Below are 17,988 nucleotides of genomic sequence, written 5' to 3'. Positions count from 1 at the left end.
TGCTTGAATGCTACAAGTGGCGACAAGTAATAAGTTAAACTGAAAGTAGAATAACAGCAAGGAACTGCATTACTTCTTTTCAGTTGTAAAGGAATAGTGTGCAACAATGTTAGTTTTTATAGAGGTTGAGGTACAATTAAGGATTGGGTCAGTTCAACCCACATGGAGATCCGGCTCAGATTTCCCAGTCATGGATTTGGTGGCGTCAATCTTTCAAACTTAATGTAACAGGGAAAGGAGTTTCAAAGCCAGAACAAAAGAAAGCACTTTTGCTACGTACATTGCACTGGACCTGAGGTGCAGGACATTTACATTGCATTGCTGGAAGACACTTCAAATACATAAAAGGTACAACTTCGGTGGAAGGAGGGGAAAGAGAAAGTCAGCAGGATGAATATGCTAAGGAAAAGGCGAAACTGAACAAATATTTCGTGACAAAACTCAACATGCCCTGTGTGTGTGTGTGTGTTGGGTTTTTACAGACGTGTATCAATCAGATATGATTTTTACGTCTGGGGACCGACCTTTAAACGTCACCATCCAAAAAAATCAGAAGTGAATCAGTTTCGAACCTGCGTCCTCGGCTGAATCAGTTTGTAACTTCCACTGTTAGCTGGATTACAGGCGCACGCCACAACGCCTAGTTAGAGTGCATGAGTGCAGCTACTTATTTAAGAGCATTAAGCAGGAGGATAATGAGAACATTAAACAGTTTGTAACAAGACCTCGGCAGAAAGCGGCTATTCCAAGATGTGGATGAAAATATCCGGATCAAGTCATCAAAAAGTGCAGATCGTCCAAAATCCATGCTAAGTTATTGGAAAAGGGGCACAGTCCGACTCTTGATCAGTTACAGACAATTGCATCCACGACGTAAATTAAAGAGAGCCAGATGAGGCAGATGAATGCAGCAGGTGGACGAGAGCATGACCCAGGAGGCATCCATGCTGTGACAGCGAGTCAGAACCCAACAGCCCACTCAAGGTGAGGGCGAGATGGTCAACGACAAGAGGGAGGTGCTACGGGAATAAACAGCAATTATGTTTCAGATGGGCACTTCTTAAAAGACTCCAAATGCCCGGCGAGGGAGAAGACGTGTGAGAATTGCACGAAAAGGGGGACATTTTGCAAAATGTGGCGAAACAAAGGACTTCAATGCCAACGGGTACTCTTAAAACAAGAACTTGGAAGGACATGTTAATAATGTCAATATAGACAGTAGTGAGGATGAGTTCAGCGTTAACGAAGTGAAAAAAGAAAATGGTACTTGCAACCCTGTGCAAGAGAAATAAGAGAAAGGATTATAATTAAGAAAATCTAAATCAAAACTAAAAAGAAGCCAAGAAAAGAAAATTTACATTAAAAAAAAAACTCTCACCTAGCACTATCAGGGTTGCACTACCCGTTGCCTCATGATCGTCTCCATCGATAGCATTTTCGGCTCTGCATTCATATTCTCCGCTATCCACTTTCTTGACATTGTTGATCACTAGGCTTCCCTCGGTTTCATTGACGGTGTATTTGTCTCTGTTGGTCAACTGGTTCATAATAATAATAATAAGAGGGGGAGAGAAAGTGGCATAGACCTAAACAAAACTAATAATTAAAAGTTCTTCTAAAGCACATTTCAGGACCATAAGCCCTCACGATGCGCTTTACAAAGTGCAATTAACAATTTGTGGTTATCAAAAAGATAAATTTTAAGGGCCTTTTTGAAAACTTTGACTTACCAATAATGGGAAAGCATTCCAAAGTTTGGGCCTCCAAATGCCAGTGCTCTGTCACCATAGAGTGTATAATATTGACCCTCTGTTGCCATTATATTGGACTAAATTAGACTGAATATACTCACACTCATCTGGGTCAATATTATATATACCTTCTGGCAACAGGACTCATGGTACTGCAGAAGTACAGCTGAAAGTGCTTCTTCTTCGTAGGGACTGATTTTCATTAGAATTGAATATTTTCACACTCATCTAGGTCAAGATTACATACTTAAGAGCCACAACAAAATCCACCTGAACAAAAACAGAGAAAGGTCACAATTTTTTCTCACAAATCTAGCATCAATGCAAACATGAATGCTCTCATTTTTTATGTTGATAACTGATATGAATGCAGTGTGCAGAGATGCGAAAAAAGCAACAGTGTTAAGAATGTTGAGCAGCCTGCTTACCACTGATCCCTTGAAGGTCCATGTTATGGTTGGAGTAGGTATTCCTTCAACATGGCAGGTGAACTTGGCAGAGTCATTCTGTACAACACTCAGTTTCCTTGTCAGAGGTGTGAAACTAGGTATACTAGCAGGGATGGCTACAGACATAATGGGGGGGGGGGGGGGGAGGAGAGACAGAAAAGTCATTTAAGAGATAACAATTAATACACAATGTTAGTAACAGATTACAATACTTGTATAAAACTATCACTTGACTCCCTATTTATTTCATTTACTCACTTTTCTTGGTGTGTCCATTGAAGTCACTTCATGACAGTACCATAATGATTTTAATATTCATATATCCCCAAGCCCTTTCTGTATAAAATGAGCAAAAGATCCATTTATTCTGTTTGGTTCAATTTCTCTGTTTTCTCAAATCTTGAAAATATGACTTAGGTCATTATTTTAAGAAGGTGACTATATATAAATAAGCTCTGGAAAATTGTTAAAACTCAAGTCATTTCTTTAAGCTCTTTCTACTGTGTTGATTGACATAATTTATCATAACATTTATCAAATAAGGGCTTGTTAGCACATTTGCTGTTTCAAAACCACTTCAGAATTGATGATGATGATCAGAATTGTATAGTGCCATATTTCTGACAAACTATCCAAAGCACTGGCTCCTCCAATGAAGGCAGTATTTACATATTTACTGAAAACATTATTAGTTTTGAGTCATGATTTGGAAGAGCTACATTTATTCGCTACAGGGGCATCTTGTGAATCAGTTCGACAGCTCCTGATGGTACAAGCAATAAACAGTACCTAAGGTGTCACGATAGATATCATTTTCTAAGTCATACCTTTCACAACGAGTTGAGCAGAAGCGTTCACTGATTGAACTGTGTCTGCACTCTCATCAAAGGTTGTTTCCACAAAACATGTATAGGTTCCTGAATTAGAAAACATGGCATTGTCTATTCTCAGGGAGTTGTCCTGTTGAGGAAAGAATAAGAACAAATTTTAGAAATGTGATCTCATTAAACTATTTTCATTTCTTCAACCAAAAAAGCTATTCAGGTATTTAAAAATGAGCAATACTAAATGTTTTTATAATTTTAAAAACTACCAATTATCTCTATAACAAATGTATCTGAAATGAATATTAAGCAGAGCATTGTGTTTAAAAAATCTGTGTATACAATTATAGTGTTTAAAAAATTTAAAAAAAAACAATTTCTGAAACAATTATGGAAGAAAAAGGGCAATAAAAACATCCCAAAGATACAAAACAATTATCACTTCACCAACAAACGGTGATAAAGAGTAAGACTTAATACATCTACAGTAAACAAGCGAGCTCTTGGTTTTCAAATTTGAACCCTCAGATGGATAATAATCATTTTCTTTCTCTGACACGTAACACCAATACAATAATGAAAAATGTGAGAAAGATATCGTTGTTGGCAAAGACAAATGAAGACCTATCTAAATGTTATGTCTAGTATATGCATGAGATTCCTTGAATACAAATCTGGGGGGTGTTTCACAAAGCCTTTTTCAATGACAAATGACAAAAATCAGTGACAAATTTGCTGTTAACCAATCTGAAGGAAGGATTTCAGTAGCTTATAACAAAAACTGTCATTTGTCCCTGATGACAAGTTTTTTAAATGGGTCCCTGAAGTAGCATGCATATTGACCTGATTAGCCTCGAGTCTCTGACCGTCTTTCATCCAGTAGACATTAGGTTTATCGAGCTCATGGTCATACGTGATCTCACACTGGAAGGTGGCTGTACTGTCCTCTCGAACGGTCAGGTCAGCAGGGGGGAGGGTGATTATTGTCTTGCCTGTTCAGTGGTTGTAGGAGGAATGGGAGGGAGAGAGAGATCACAAGTTTCATTTTTTCATCTTTATTGCCATCTTGTACTTGTTATACCTGTCAGTTTGGCTCACTATTGTATAGTTACTGTATCTATAACTTTATTGTATTACTTGTAAACATGATCAGTTTTGGTCCTTGAACTTTGAATCATGTATTTTATGTCTTTTTAAACTGAAACAAAACAAAAAAATTCAACAAAAAAAAACAACAATTCAAAATGAATATCATCTCTCTTTATCAACTTCATTGTGCTATGCTGCAGATCAGCATAATATTGTTCTTTTTTTTTTAAACGGGTTACATGACCACTTGAAGTAAACATTAGTATATTGGGGTAAACACATATATTTCAAAATCTTGCAAACACAGGAGTCTGTAGATATTGCTCCTTTTGTATTCAACAGAAAATTAATAATAAATTTTAGTTTGGGCAGAACTAAGAAAAAATGGTACTTGCAACCCTATGCAAGAGAAATAAGAGAAGGGATTATAACTAAGAAAATCTAAATCAAAACTAAAAAGAAGCCCAAAAATAAAAATTGATATTAAAAAACCACCTCTCACCTAGCACTGTCAGGGTTGCACTACCCGTCGCCTCATAATCTTGTCCATCGATAGAGTTTTGTGCTGTGCATTCATATTCTCCGCTATCCACTTCCAAGGCATTGTTGATCACTACGCTTCCCACCATTTCATCGATGGTGTATTTGTCCCGTTGGTTAACTGATTCATGATAGGGGTGAAAGAGAGAGAGTGTGTCATAGACTTGATAATAACAATAAGTTCTTCCATAGCACATTTCAGGACCATAGGCACTCACGATGCGTTTTACAAAGTGCAATTAACAATTCATGGTAACCCTATCAAGAAGATAACTTTCAAGGTGTTTTTGAAAACTTCGACGTCTGTAATAGAGCGTAGCCATACTGAGAGAGCGCTCCAAAGTTTTGGACCTCCACATGCCAGTGCTCTGTCACCATTTTATTAGACTGAATTAGACTGTATATACTCACACTCATCTGGGTCAATATTATATACCTTCTGGAAACAGAACTCATGGTACTGCAACAGTACAGCTGAGAGTGCTTCTTCTTCGTAGGGACTGATTTACATTAGAACTAATTATTTTCACACTCATCTGGGTGAAAATTATATACTTTAAAGCCACAACAAAAAATCCACATGAACATAAACAGAGAAAGGTCACATTTTCTTTTCACAAATCTAGCATCAGTGCAAAAAAACTGATGCAGAAAAAAAGCCTGCTCACCACTGATCCCTTGAAGGTCCATGTTATGGTTGGAGTAGGTCTTCCTTCAACATGGCAGGTGAATGCGGCAGAGTCATCCTCTACAACACTCAGTCTCCTCGTCAGTGGCGTGAAACTAGGTATCCTAGCAGGGATGGCTGCAGGCATAATGGAGGGAGGGAGAGAGACAGAAAAGTCATTTAAGAGATAACAATTTATACACAATGTTAGTAACAGATTACAATACTTGTATAAAACTATCACTTGACTCCCTATTTATTTCATTTACTCACTTTTCTTGGTCCATTGAAGTCACTATATATGCTTGTAAGGAAGTAGCCTGGGGAATGATGGCTTTCAGTCCTTCCCGAGGTAATTGATAATGAGGGTCGATGGCCTAGTGCATCAACTTGGATTGAACTAGGACCTCTTGGTTATGAGACCACTGCTTTAATTAACACTGAGCCATCGAGCCATTCAGTAGACTCTCAAAATTTGTATCTCTCTCTCTCTCAATAAAAATAAGTGAATACAGCTCATTAGCAACAAATCTAGTCTATACCAAATCAACAAATTTCTTCCATCATGGACCATCAAATAGAATTGCCTAAAAGGCCAGAGAAACATTGAAATAACCGAGTGATTGATTGATCTGAAATCACTCAGGTGAAGTCTTAGACATGCCTTGTGAAAACCTGCAATATATTCTTGTTAAGAATTTGGGGCAGATTTCAAAGTGACCAAGGTACAAATGTATACTCACAGACTACATTGAGTACAACACTGGCGAGTTCCTCTTTGTACTTGTTGGTAGCTATACACTGGAACACATTGCTGTCTGTTGTCTGTAGGTTTGTGATAGCTATGGTTGCTACCTGGGGGTCTCCAGTCACCACAGTCCATCTTTTTGTATCTATGTTGGCTGTCAAAGGAGAAAGAAAATATTTCTCAACAACCGAAAGTATATATTTAAAGGCCTTAATAGGTACAGTTTTGGTAAATCAACAGAAAAAATATCATGAGATTTCTTTGATTTCAGATGATAATTAGCAACATACTTGTAATACTATGCTGCCATCAAGTGCTTCCTCAAGAGGTCATCTGACAGAATGTAACGTCCCCGAGAGCCAGTATAGAAACAGCTATGCTTTGAATATCAAAGCAGTCGATATATCTGTTATATACCAAATTCACAAACAAATCTACAATGAATTCTTACCTGATCCTTTTCTTGAGAAAATTTTTACACGTAAACCAATGGGAATCCCAGCAAAATTTATTTACGACGCCAGTTACCCGGGGGCAATGGGCATCTTTAAAAAAAAACTATTGACCAGTAGGCGGGCATGCCGGCTAAAATCACAACTCCAATTTCAACCAATCAGATGACTAGATTTATTTTCATGATACTAAAGAGAGGTATATAAATATTTTGTTCGCCTCCCCCACCCCCCCCCCCCCCCCCCCCCCCCCCCCCCCCCCCCCCCCCCCCCCCCCGTCCCTCATCTCCTTCTGATATTCATTTTGTCGAATAGGGCCGGAACGACTGTCCACTCATTTTCAAGTCGTACAAGAAAAGAAAAAAATTAAAACTTTTTAAGACTGATAATCAGAAAATTTAGTAGTCAGTCTCAAATATACTTGGCTTTGGAGCTGGCATCGAATAGGAGGGGGGGGGGCCAATTACATGTAAATTTCCAAGCGGATTCTTAGTCCTCGACCACCCCTGCGCTATAAGCTCATCTCTAAAGCAGCGTATTTAATTATTGTGGTCAAATGTGTAAATTTGAGGATCTTTTAACCCATGACTTTCTTGGCAAATTTGATATTTTTTTGTCTTTTTGTCTTTTTTTTTTCTAGTTGTAAAATAATCTTAACTCTTTTCAGTAGAGTATTTTCTCAGGGTGGAAAAAAAACCTCCCACACATATTCCGGGTGTTTGATATTTATGCAATGTTTTATCCATCAATTTGCTTTCAAAATGTAAAACATTTATTCATCATTCATTTTTTTTTCAGTGTGGGGGGGGGACGCCCTCCCACACCCACTCCCAGATGCATATCCATTGTTTTATTTATAAATCTTCTTTTGAAATTAAGGACGTTTACGCATCAATCAAATCATGCTTGGGGAGATTTAAAATCTGTAAATGTTCTCAGGGTGAGAGGGGGATCCCCTCCCACAACCACCTTGCTTTCAAAGCTAAGAACTTTTATGCATCATAACATGCCTTGCGAGGTAGAAATTTCAAAAATTTTCAGGGTGGGAGAGGAAACTCCCTCCCACACCCACCCCCAGGTGTATATATACAGCATTTTATCTGTAAATTTGCTTTCAAAATTATGAATTTTTTTGCATCATATCTAAGTTACCTCAGCCACAACTATAAGTCAAACACATGCTGTTTCCTTTCATTTCATTTATTTTCCACACTAAAAACCAGAAAAATATACAAGGTAACAGAATACAATGTAAAAATTTGACACATAGAGCAAATGAAAAACAGATACATAAGCATAAAAGAACAATGAAAATCTACATCAGTAATCAACAAAGTTGATTCCATCTAAAAAATGAAGTTAAGAATGCTCTTTTATATTACAAAGCAAAAATCACAACAAGAAATTTAATTAGTCTTTGGGGCAAATTAGGCGATCTGTTATTTAATCTGGAGGATGCTGCTCATGTTAAGAATTGTCACAGCTACAACATATTGAAATTTGGAAGAAAATTGATCCTTATTTATAGAATTACAATCCATTTTCGATAAAAATGGTGATATCATAATATGCAAATTTGTATTTTGAGTTCCAAGGCAATTTTAATGATGTCACAATATACTTAGAGGCAAAATGAGACATGAAATCATATCTACAATATATATAACCTATTCAAACATGAAAAGAAAGATGGGGTCAAAGGGTCAAAAAACGCTGGCAATAAAAAAAAAAAAGAGAAAAAAAAAAAAGAAAGAAAGAGGACGTAGGAAGAAAAAGGATTAAGAGTCATGAACGGTACAACGAATCGTCTTCTATCTCTAATATTTTAATAAAACGTCAAAGTTTCCGCGCTTTGCGCGGAAAGGGGGAACTGAATTCAGACAAGGATTAAGAGTCGATCGAGAATGGTACAACGAATCGTCTTCTTTCTTTAATAATCTAATGAAACGTCAGAGGAGGAAGGGAAACTTGATTCAAACAAGGATTAAGAGTCGAGGACTGTACAACGAACCGTCTTCGATCTCTAATGAATCGTCAAAAGAAACTAAATTTAGATAAGGATTAAGAGTTGAGAACGGTCCAACGAATCGTCTTCTTTCTCTTATAATTTAATGAAACGTCAAGCTTCCGCGCTTCGCAAGGGACGGGGAAAACTCCCCCCTCCTTTCATCCACCTCCCTAGGGAGCGCGCTACGAACGCTTTCGGTGCTCACTACTGCCCCCCTAAAATGAAATCCTGGCTACGCACTTGGACGCTCATTCCGTTATTAATGGTCATTAAGAGATAAACTTAGTATCAAATTGTTTGGAAAAACAAAGGGAATAACATGACAATAAAGAAATGGCGGTTGTATATTGCGTAAGGCCATGACGAAGAAAAACGCACGCGCATACAAGATTTTTTTATAAAATGGCCTGAAACGTATGCAAAATTAATTTAAGACGATTTAAAGCATTTTAAAATTTTGCGAGCGCACTGACACGCATACGTACGTGTGAGCGCTTTCATTGACCTGTAATTGACCGGGTGGATATTGACCTCTTTCATGATAAATATGATTGAGAAATGACTTTTGGTTATGAAGATATGAACTTAAGTTTGTTTTTTTTAGAAAATTTCACATGACGTCATGATGACCTGATGAACTTGTAAATGTTGGAGACACATCTTCTGACATTGACCAATAACTGTGCCAAAATTGAAAGAAATTGACTTGACCGATCATAAAGTTATGCTCTGCAAAAAAAAGTGGGGGTGAAAAAATAAAAATAAATAATAATAATAAAGAGAGAAAATTCTGACGAAATCAATAGGTGGTCTATCGATGACAGACCACCTAATAATAATTTTGTTTCTTTATAAATCACTACCCGATGTGGCATAACTGAGGAGGCGAGTTGGTTCAGTTGGTAAAACGTCTGCCTGTCGAACCAAAGATCTCAGGTTCAAATCCCCGGCACCCAGGCAGATGATTGAATCCTGCGTTGTGTGTTAACGTGCCCCTCCCCTTGTCTATGTCTATGTCTATGCTGGTACTCGTCAAATGCCTTTTCAGCAACTAAACGAGGATATTGTGGTGTGGTACTGTCTCTCATAGTGGTCATGATTGATTAGTGCATATTGCGTATATACAAGTTGTGCGAGTAAAAACAGTTCTTCCTATGATTTAGGCACTGATGGCTCCCTTGAACTTCTCCACAGAGGGCAGTTCAATGAAGTGTAAAACACTCCGTCCCTCAGATAGAACGTTAAAGACCTATGACATCGAAATACAAGTGTATTCCTGTTGGTGTGCAGTCCTGCATACATTTCATATTTTGATATGTAAACTTCTGAATTTATTTCATAGGTTTTTAAATATTTTTTTTAATATTTGTTTTTCAAACTTGCTAAGCTCCACCCCAAAACCCGCCAGATCTCATTCCCCTTGTGTCATCATCTGTCAGTCATCAATGAGCTAACTTGAGAAAGTGGTATGTATATCTTTGCCGAAGTCGACCACCTGTTACAATACGTAATACAATAGCAACATACAAGTGCTATGTCAGACATGCTGCAGCATCACAAGGAAGACAAAGGCAATGATGATGTATTGTACATATGTATGGAAGCATGCAATTTTATTATGAACCTGTGCTAATTAGCTGGGGAAATTACATACCATTGTCTATTCTAGAATATTAGTTTAGTCTAACATGTCTGAAATAGCAACTTATATGTTACCGGAATTAATGATGTATAAACCGCACCTTTTTGCCGCCGAAAAAAATTCAAAGTCGGGTGTGCGGTTTATACACGGTACACCAAAAAACAAAACTTTTTTTTTTTTTTAAAGTTTCGATTTATTCCCCTCCACCTGGCGCTATGCCTGGCAATGTCTCCCAGCTCAGTAATCGGTGTGTTGAATCACCACTTGGAAACTAGAACAACACTCAAATTTGTCTGTCATCTTGGTTTGAAAGTAATCTTTCTGATAGATCTCAATATGAAGTATATAATAATAATTTTCTTCTATTACACGGCGTACCACAAGGTTCTATCCTAGGTCCTCTACTGTTTTTTTAACACGGACCTGGATTGCTGCAGACAAAGTTGGTCCAAAAATTTATTTTTTTGTTAAGGCGAAAAAGAGGGGTGCGGTTAATACACGAGGGCGGTTTATACACCGTTAATTACGGTATTATAGTGTTCCTCCCACTGTAAAACCCCCTGATTTCTGGGGAATAAATCTGGACGCCCAGTACAAAGCTACGTCTGTTCACGGATCACCGCCAGTCAGTGCTGGATGGGTGGCATTTGCGGCAACATTGGGCCCTCTGTACGTGGGCGGGCACTGGGCTTTGCAGGTCGCGAGCCATCCTAGCCATTTCTGTGGATGGTGCCATGATGTAAAATCATATTTTGTGACCATGCACCTGCGACCCTGCGGCGACGCTCTGCTCCCGCACGCCGGCTGCAATCCGGGGGGTGGAGGGGGAATAACTGACACGTTCCAGTGGCCCAAATTTGTATTACTATTATAATATAACTGCAGCTAGAACAGAGGAAGTCCTCTTGGTTCCACACTGAAATGAAAAGCCCTATAGCTGCTCTTACATTCAAAATCAGCCCAAGGTTGTCCGTTAACAAGCCAATTGACAGTGGGCGCTGGAACACCCTTGGAACGGCATTCAATGTCCACTGATTCACCAGGTCTCTTGGTTTCATCGGAGGGTGGGGCTGGGAAATATGGCGCAGCTAAAAACACAAAAAGGAAGAGAAAAGTAACAAAGTGGTTCGGTTAAATGTTTTATAAAAGAGAAACATTTACTCCAGCAAATGATTTTTATGATATCGCTGTAATACTTTATTCCCTGTAAAGTCAATTAGAGCCTAAAAAAATATTTCAGTACGAATACAGACCGTGAAAGCGTGGCCTATCGATCCTTTTGACCGTCGGATTTCATATCCCACACCACTTTATAAGCAACTGATTTAATTTATAGCATAGTAGAAGAAAATGAAATGGACTACTACAAAAGGTCTAAATATATAACTACTTAACATTGTACCATATTCATTGGACAGAGTAAGACATTTATAAAAGCACAGATGTTGTTACTACTATCAGGATATAGTATAAAACTAAGCATATGCAGGCATTCATTTTTCTTCTCCATATACATCATTATTTGACTTTCATCTTACATTCCACAGTAACTACTGTGCTGAATTCATCAATTCCTTCACAATTTGATGCAACGCATGTATACGTTCCCTTGTCACTGTTCTCGACAGTGGAGATGACCAGCTCCTGCCCGGATTCTTCGATAGAAATTCGTCCTCCAGACTGTAGCTGCTCCTCTCCTCGCTTCCATGTGATTTCAGGGGTTGGGCTGTGAGAAAATTTTCATGCAATAGGCCATTTTTGTAATGTAATCAAATTAAATGCACAAATCTTTGTTAAGTGCCTTGTTACAAATTATTCAATTCATCTGTTACAAATAATTGTATTCAATAGTCAGCATGCGAATTGAACACATTACGTGTTGTTAGGTAGGACATGCCGTAATGTTTACCCTACCTAGCAACAACTAATGTACACAATTCGCATTCCGACTATTGAAATACAAGTATTCAAAACAGGTGAATTAATTAACTCATGATATGACATTTAACAAAGATTTGTGCTTTAAATTTGATAACATTACACAAATTGATTATTCACAATGTTATACCCTACAAGGTTTTTGTTTTCCAAGCCATTATAATTGAATTTTTTAGAATTTGTACCAATATCATTCCAAAAGCAGATACGGTACATGTATAAGAAAAGTAAGAAAACTAGATGGAACTTCGACTGCGCGCAGTCGAAATGATGCCTCCATCATAGAGCAATTTTACAAACCAAAACAGAAGAAATTTTTCAAATTCAAGTTCGACTGTGATTACAAGCTATTTTTCAGATACGTGTATGACCCTTTGATATTTGACCTCATGACCCCAAAATCTACTCAGTTCATTGGCTCTGCAAGATACATACAACATGTCTTGAGTTTGATGGTAATCCATCCATCAGTTCTAATGATAATGCGATCACAAGCTATTTTTGCATATATAATGAGCCCCATGACCTTTGAACTTGACTTCATGACCCCAAAATCTAATCAGTTCATTGCCTCAGTAAGATACATACATGTCCTGAGTTTCGTGGTAATCTGTTCATCTGTTCTAATGATAATGCAATCACGAGCTGTTTTTGCATACATAGTGAGCTCTATGACCTTTGACCTTTGACCTCGTGACCCCAAAATCTACTCAATTCATCGGCTCTGCAAGATACATACATAAACAAAGTTTGGCAGGAATCCATCAATCGGTTCTTCAGATAACGCGATCACGAGAACGGGATGTACGGACAACCCGAAACATAATGCCTCCGGCTACTTCGTAACAGAGGCATAAAAGTACATCTCCATTATGGAAGACAGAGGTTGGAAAAATTAAGGAAAGGAGAAATTTGTCGTCAACTAAAGCGATGTAATAGGAAAAGGAAGAGAGAGAGAGAGAGAGGGGGGAATAGAGGGTAAACCTTAAAACATACTTACTATCCATAAGCAATGCATTTCAGCTTAAATGACTGAGTTCTGATGGCAATTTCGCTTGCTGCTGGTTTAGTGACTAAGCTGGCTCCACTATCAACTGCTGGCAAATCTGAAATCATACAGTTAATGATAAACAAGTTTAGTCATACTCCAACATGGAAATATTGATGATTGGTCAGTCATCAAATATAAAAGCAAGTAGAAGCTCGTAAATGAGGAACTTGTGAACCCACTGCTTGAAATCCTATCCAAGGGACTGGGTGATTAAAGATCAATGCCTTCCAAAGAGACACTGGTACATCAACTTGGATTTAAACTTAAGATCTTCTGCTTACAAGACTACTACTCTTTCACTGAAAAAATCAGAATGGTGATGATGATGATAATGATGATAGGTGGTGTTTAATACTACAACTGCTACTACTACTCTTCCAGTTAAAAATAATAATAGTGATGATGATGGTAATGATGATGGAGGCGGTGATCATACTGCTGCTGTTACTACTACTACTACTACTACTACTACTCTATCTACTTACTTCTTATTACCTACTACTTACTACTAACTACTTACTACTAACTACTTACTATTAACTACTAACTACTTACTACTAACTTCTAACTTCTAACTTCTAACTTCTAACTACTTACTACTTACTACTAACTACTAACTACATACTACATATTACTTACTACCTACTACTTACTTAAAATATGTGCATTATTATTCCCTGATTAAGATGCATTTTTACAATGAAGGCTAGAATAATATGTACATTAAAAGGGTAATGCAATTTAAATTGAATTTCCAACATTTATGATGCGCTTATGAACATGGGAGTCAAAGAGAGCTGTTTGAATAATGAATAATGAAGATTTTAAAACTTCAACAGTAATGTTTACATTATTTAATTTAAAACTCTGGGTTCATAAGGTCTTTGCAATCAAACTTTTGAGAGTATACAAATTGATGCTACATGAATTTACGATTGACATGAATAAAATGTTTGGAAGTAGTTCTTTGGCTAATTTGCAGTTGACATGATTCTCATAAACAAAGCATCTGGTTATAGTTACACCCTGGGCATATCAACCAGTATGTGGTATTAAAGAATGGCAAGACAGAAGGATAGAAAAAGAGAAAGATAGGGAAAAGAGTGGGATAGAATGATAGAGAAGAACTGTGGATGGAAGAAGGGGGTCGTATCAAAGAGAAAGAAGGGATAGAGAATAGAAATTAAAGAATTTTTTTATACAAGTACAATGTCATTTGAAATAAATTAGTTTAATCATCAGCATGCACAATCTTCATGTGAAGCAATACACTAAGTAGATTAAATTTTAACACATTCTGTTATATATTTTTTTAATTCATGGTTAAAAACATGCAGTTTGCATGCAGGCTTACATAATATGTTACACATGCACAATAACAAAATAAAAAATAAAAGAAAGGATGAAAGTTTTATTAAGGACAGGACTGACAAACATATAAGAGAAAGAGAATGAAAGAGAAAACACAAAAGGGAGGGGGGGATGAATCAGAAAAGGGAACCAATCGGCCATTTAAAAAAAAAAAAATCCTGTTAAAATAGGTAGGCACCTAGACATGCATTATGAGCATGTAGTGTTAGCATGCTCTGTTAGTCAAAAGTGCATGCAGAATAAACGGAACAAAATAAACAAAATTGGTTAGATATTCACATCACGTTTATTAAATTCATTTGAAATTTCCTTGAAATCCTCATGAATGTTGGTCAAAGGATGCATCATATCAATTCCATCTCTCTCTCTTAGAGGTATATGAATATATATGTTTATAATGAATACATCTAAATTGCCAATTTGCTATCCTGTTAAACTTCATAAACCAAAATGCATTTACTGAGTACCACTGTGACCTATAGAGGACGCTACTAATAAAACAGTGTTAGAAAAATATTGAGTATTAGTATGAGAGGTTAGAATATTCGAAGGAAGGAATTTTCAAGTACTAAGTTAGTTTTAAATATACATCAGGCATCAAATAAAAACAAAGGGGAGAGTTAGGGCATTCCACAAATTGGATCATGAAGGCCCATTGGTCATTCCTTTCTTGCACTTGCAGCTTGCTGGTACCTCTTTTTGAAATGTGTAATGTCAGTGGTTTATCATAAAAATTTTCAGAAACAGCCCCCAACGTGAACAGAGAGTTCTGACGGCGGAACCTCAGCGATTTGGGGGCTATTTCTTTCTTGTTGCGGTTGTTCTAAATCTTTTCCTCATCAGCTACACTCGCAAAACAAGGGCGTAATTAAGAAATATCCAAGCACCGTGAGAGAAGAGAGGGAAGGCTTTGGGATTAGTTCACAAAGGAGGCACGTCAAACAATAAATCTTTTGAGAAAGAACAACATTCGTAACAGACTATAGGATCAAGTGTTTACTATACAATACAGACATTTAAACACAAACAAACAATTAGAGTATTCAGGGTTGTATACAGATTGTGGAAAGGAGAACAATTCAATGTCAAACCACATTTCTGAGATTAATAATTGATGTATTAATTTTCAAACTACTAAAAAGTCAAAAGATAATTTTCATACCTTGTCAATGAAGACAAATGGATTATGTCTACACTTTAATAATTAGATATAAATTATTTTTTATTTGGACCCCATTTATGCTGCCCTGGTCAAGGACTCTTTCACCGATGTTGATATATATAGCCATCTCTATATGTAGGACATCAGGGGAAATCTTGTGCATATCTATAGCTTAGCTCACACAAGTCAAAAATGTTCTACTTTTTACACTGAGTCAAATTTCCAGATTCACATCTTTCCCGCAACAAAAGATATATGTACTTTGTTTTTTTCATTAAAAGATGTTTGTTAATGGATACTTGTGTCTACAAAGGTCTGGTTTGCCTTCAAACTTGTGATTTTATTCTTGAAATTCTGTGAGCAAACTAAATTTCAGAAACTATACAAAGACAAAAACCAACAATTTTGAATCCAAATATAAACTTTCATCACTGAGTGAAAAAGTAAATCACAAGTCAGGGCCTGGTTTAAGATATGATTACCTCAAAGCAATTCTCTTTGACAAACATTAATGCTGTTATTAAATCTCTCCTCCAAATAATTGTATTACTTATCAATGTTTGTTTTTACTTATTTTTCGAAATATTCTGATCAAGATTTGGGTGAATTTTTATGTAAACAAGGGAAACGCTCTCGGCGGTCTCGCCTGCATTACGAAATTCGATATGATAAAAAATTGAGGTTGGGACATTATTTATAGGCAGGGTGGCCCATAATTAGCAGGCCCCCCAAAATGAAATCCTCTGTATATAATAAGCACTTTGAAGTGAATATTGACTGTGAATCATCAGAAGAATTATTTACTATAATTTGTACCAAGATTGATAACCTTAATGGAATATGAATAATTAAACAAAATTGATTTATTAATACTCATATTAAGCTGTGAAAACATAATCTGAAGTCTACTGACCTAAAATGACCTTTAACTTTGACTTTGTGACCTGGAATTTGTGTCATGTGATTTGTGATATTTGATAACCCTTGTTTCATGGAATTTGAACAAACACTTTTAAAATTATGCTAAAAATTCAAAATCTTGATGTTGATGCCACAACAAAGTTTATGTTTGCAGACCTGAAATTACATTTGACCTTGACTTTGTTACCTGAAATTCTACTCACATGATTGGGGATACTTGATAATCCTTAAGTCAAAGTTTCATTGAATAAGAACTTATACTTCCAAAATTATACTCAAAATTCAAAAACTTAACCTTAGGTTAAGTTTTTGATGTTGACGCCGCCACCGCAGTCACTGGAAAAGTGGCTCGCTTTTTGCTACGCAGGCGAGACAAGAACTGGTATTCACCTCTACCCCTAAAAAGATTTTTTTTAAAGGGAAAAAAAGACACACATTCACATAAACAAACATATTTGCTATCATATCTATTTGGACCTGATAGATATAACGCATGTGTCGCGCACGTGTCGCATAGTCCCATATACATCTTTCTGTGTACAGTGCTTTTGACTCTACCAAGACTGGGCCAAATTTCTCATCATTTTGATGATTCCAAAACCTTGCAGTACACACCAATACTTATATGCTAGATGATCAACTTTTTCTCGATTCCAAAACGTTTCTTTCACAATACAATCGCATAACCATAACTGGATTTTATCTTTAAAATCACGCTCATATTATTTAAATTGGAAGTGAATTATTCAAGATCACGATCGAGAAGCATCACTGTAAAACCTCATTAGCATATGCGTTGCAGTCTGACTGTAGAGTGCAAGATATGAACAAGATTGAGTTATTTTCTTTTGTAAAGCTGAATATATAAAATGCATTTGACTACCTTAACTAAATCTAACCAAGCCTACCATTATGATCCTAAGTTATAGTTCTATAATACCATTAGAAAACATTCCAAATAAATAGATATATGACATTTTCTCGGATTACAACGAATCAGAATAAAAATGCATTCATATTTACAAAATGGAGGAAATAAGTGGTATAGGAATATAATCTATACAGTCGATATAAATGTGGAACTTATCAAAATCCTTGAATTATTGATTTATCTTAATATGCTTACAACCACTAATTAATAGCAAAGTACATGAAGAAGAAGGGGAAGGGAAAGGATCATGGAGAATTTAAATGTCTATTTTTAATGTAGGGAGAGGGGGGGGGGGTATCTAGGAGTGATTAAGTAATTATGAATTGATGAAATGAATTTAATGTCATGAAAGAAGATAAAGGATAACACAAGGAAAGAAAGGCATTTTTAATGATATAACAGGGACCTACAAGACAAGAGGGTTTTCAGTCTAAATTGCCTCCT

General features: G+C 36.6%; 1 protein-coding gene across 4 annotated transcripts in view; it reads right to left on the bottom strand.

Moving 5' to 3' along the window:
* LOC105441352 (neurofascin) overlaps positions 1-17,988 on the bottom strand; it is a 73,116-nt gene that overhangs the window by 29,857 nt on the left and 25,271 nt on the right. For 3 of the 4 annotated variants that reach the window (XM_030973465.1, XM_030973468.1, XM_030973467.1), the window contains exons 6-11: positions 13,109-13,214; positions 11,709-11,896; positions 11,118-11,258; positions 6,064-6,222; positions 5,322-5,458; positions 1,379-1,538 (exon numbers count right to left, since the gene is read on the bottom strand). In XM_030973465.1, the coding sequence (XP_030829325.1) occupies positions 1,379-1,538; positions 5,322-5,458; positions 6,064-6,222; positions 11,118-11,258; positions 11,709-11,896; positions 13,109-13,214 (891 nt within the window). Of the gene's footprint in view, positions 1-1,378; positions 1,539-2,179; positions 2,317-3,027; positions 3,161-3,867; positions 4,017-4,615; positions 4,775-5,321; positions 5,459-6,063; positions 6,223-11,117; positions 11,259-11,708; positions 11,897-13,108; positions 13,215-17,988 lie in introns of those variants that run through there. The other variant, XM_030973469.1, reaches the window with a different exon arrangement.

This window comes from Strongylocentrotus purpuratus, unplaced genomic scaffold, assembly GCF_000002235.5.
Source record: "Strongylocentrotus purpuratus isolate Spur 01 unplaced genomic scaffold, Spur_5.0 spur5_scaffold_6, whole genome shotgun sequence".
In the NCBI taxonomy this organism is placed as follows: Eukaryota; Metazoa; Echinodermata; class Echinoidea; order Camarodonta; family Strongylocentrotidae; genus Strongylocentrotus; species Strongylocentrotus purpuratus.
Note: the sequence above shows the minus strand (reverse complement) of the source record. Positions and strands in the feature narration are given on the sequence as shown.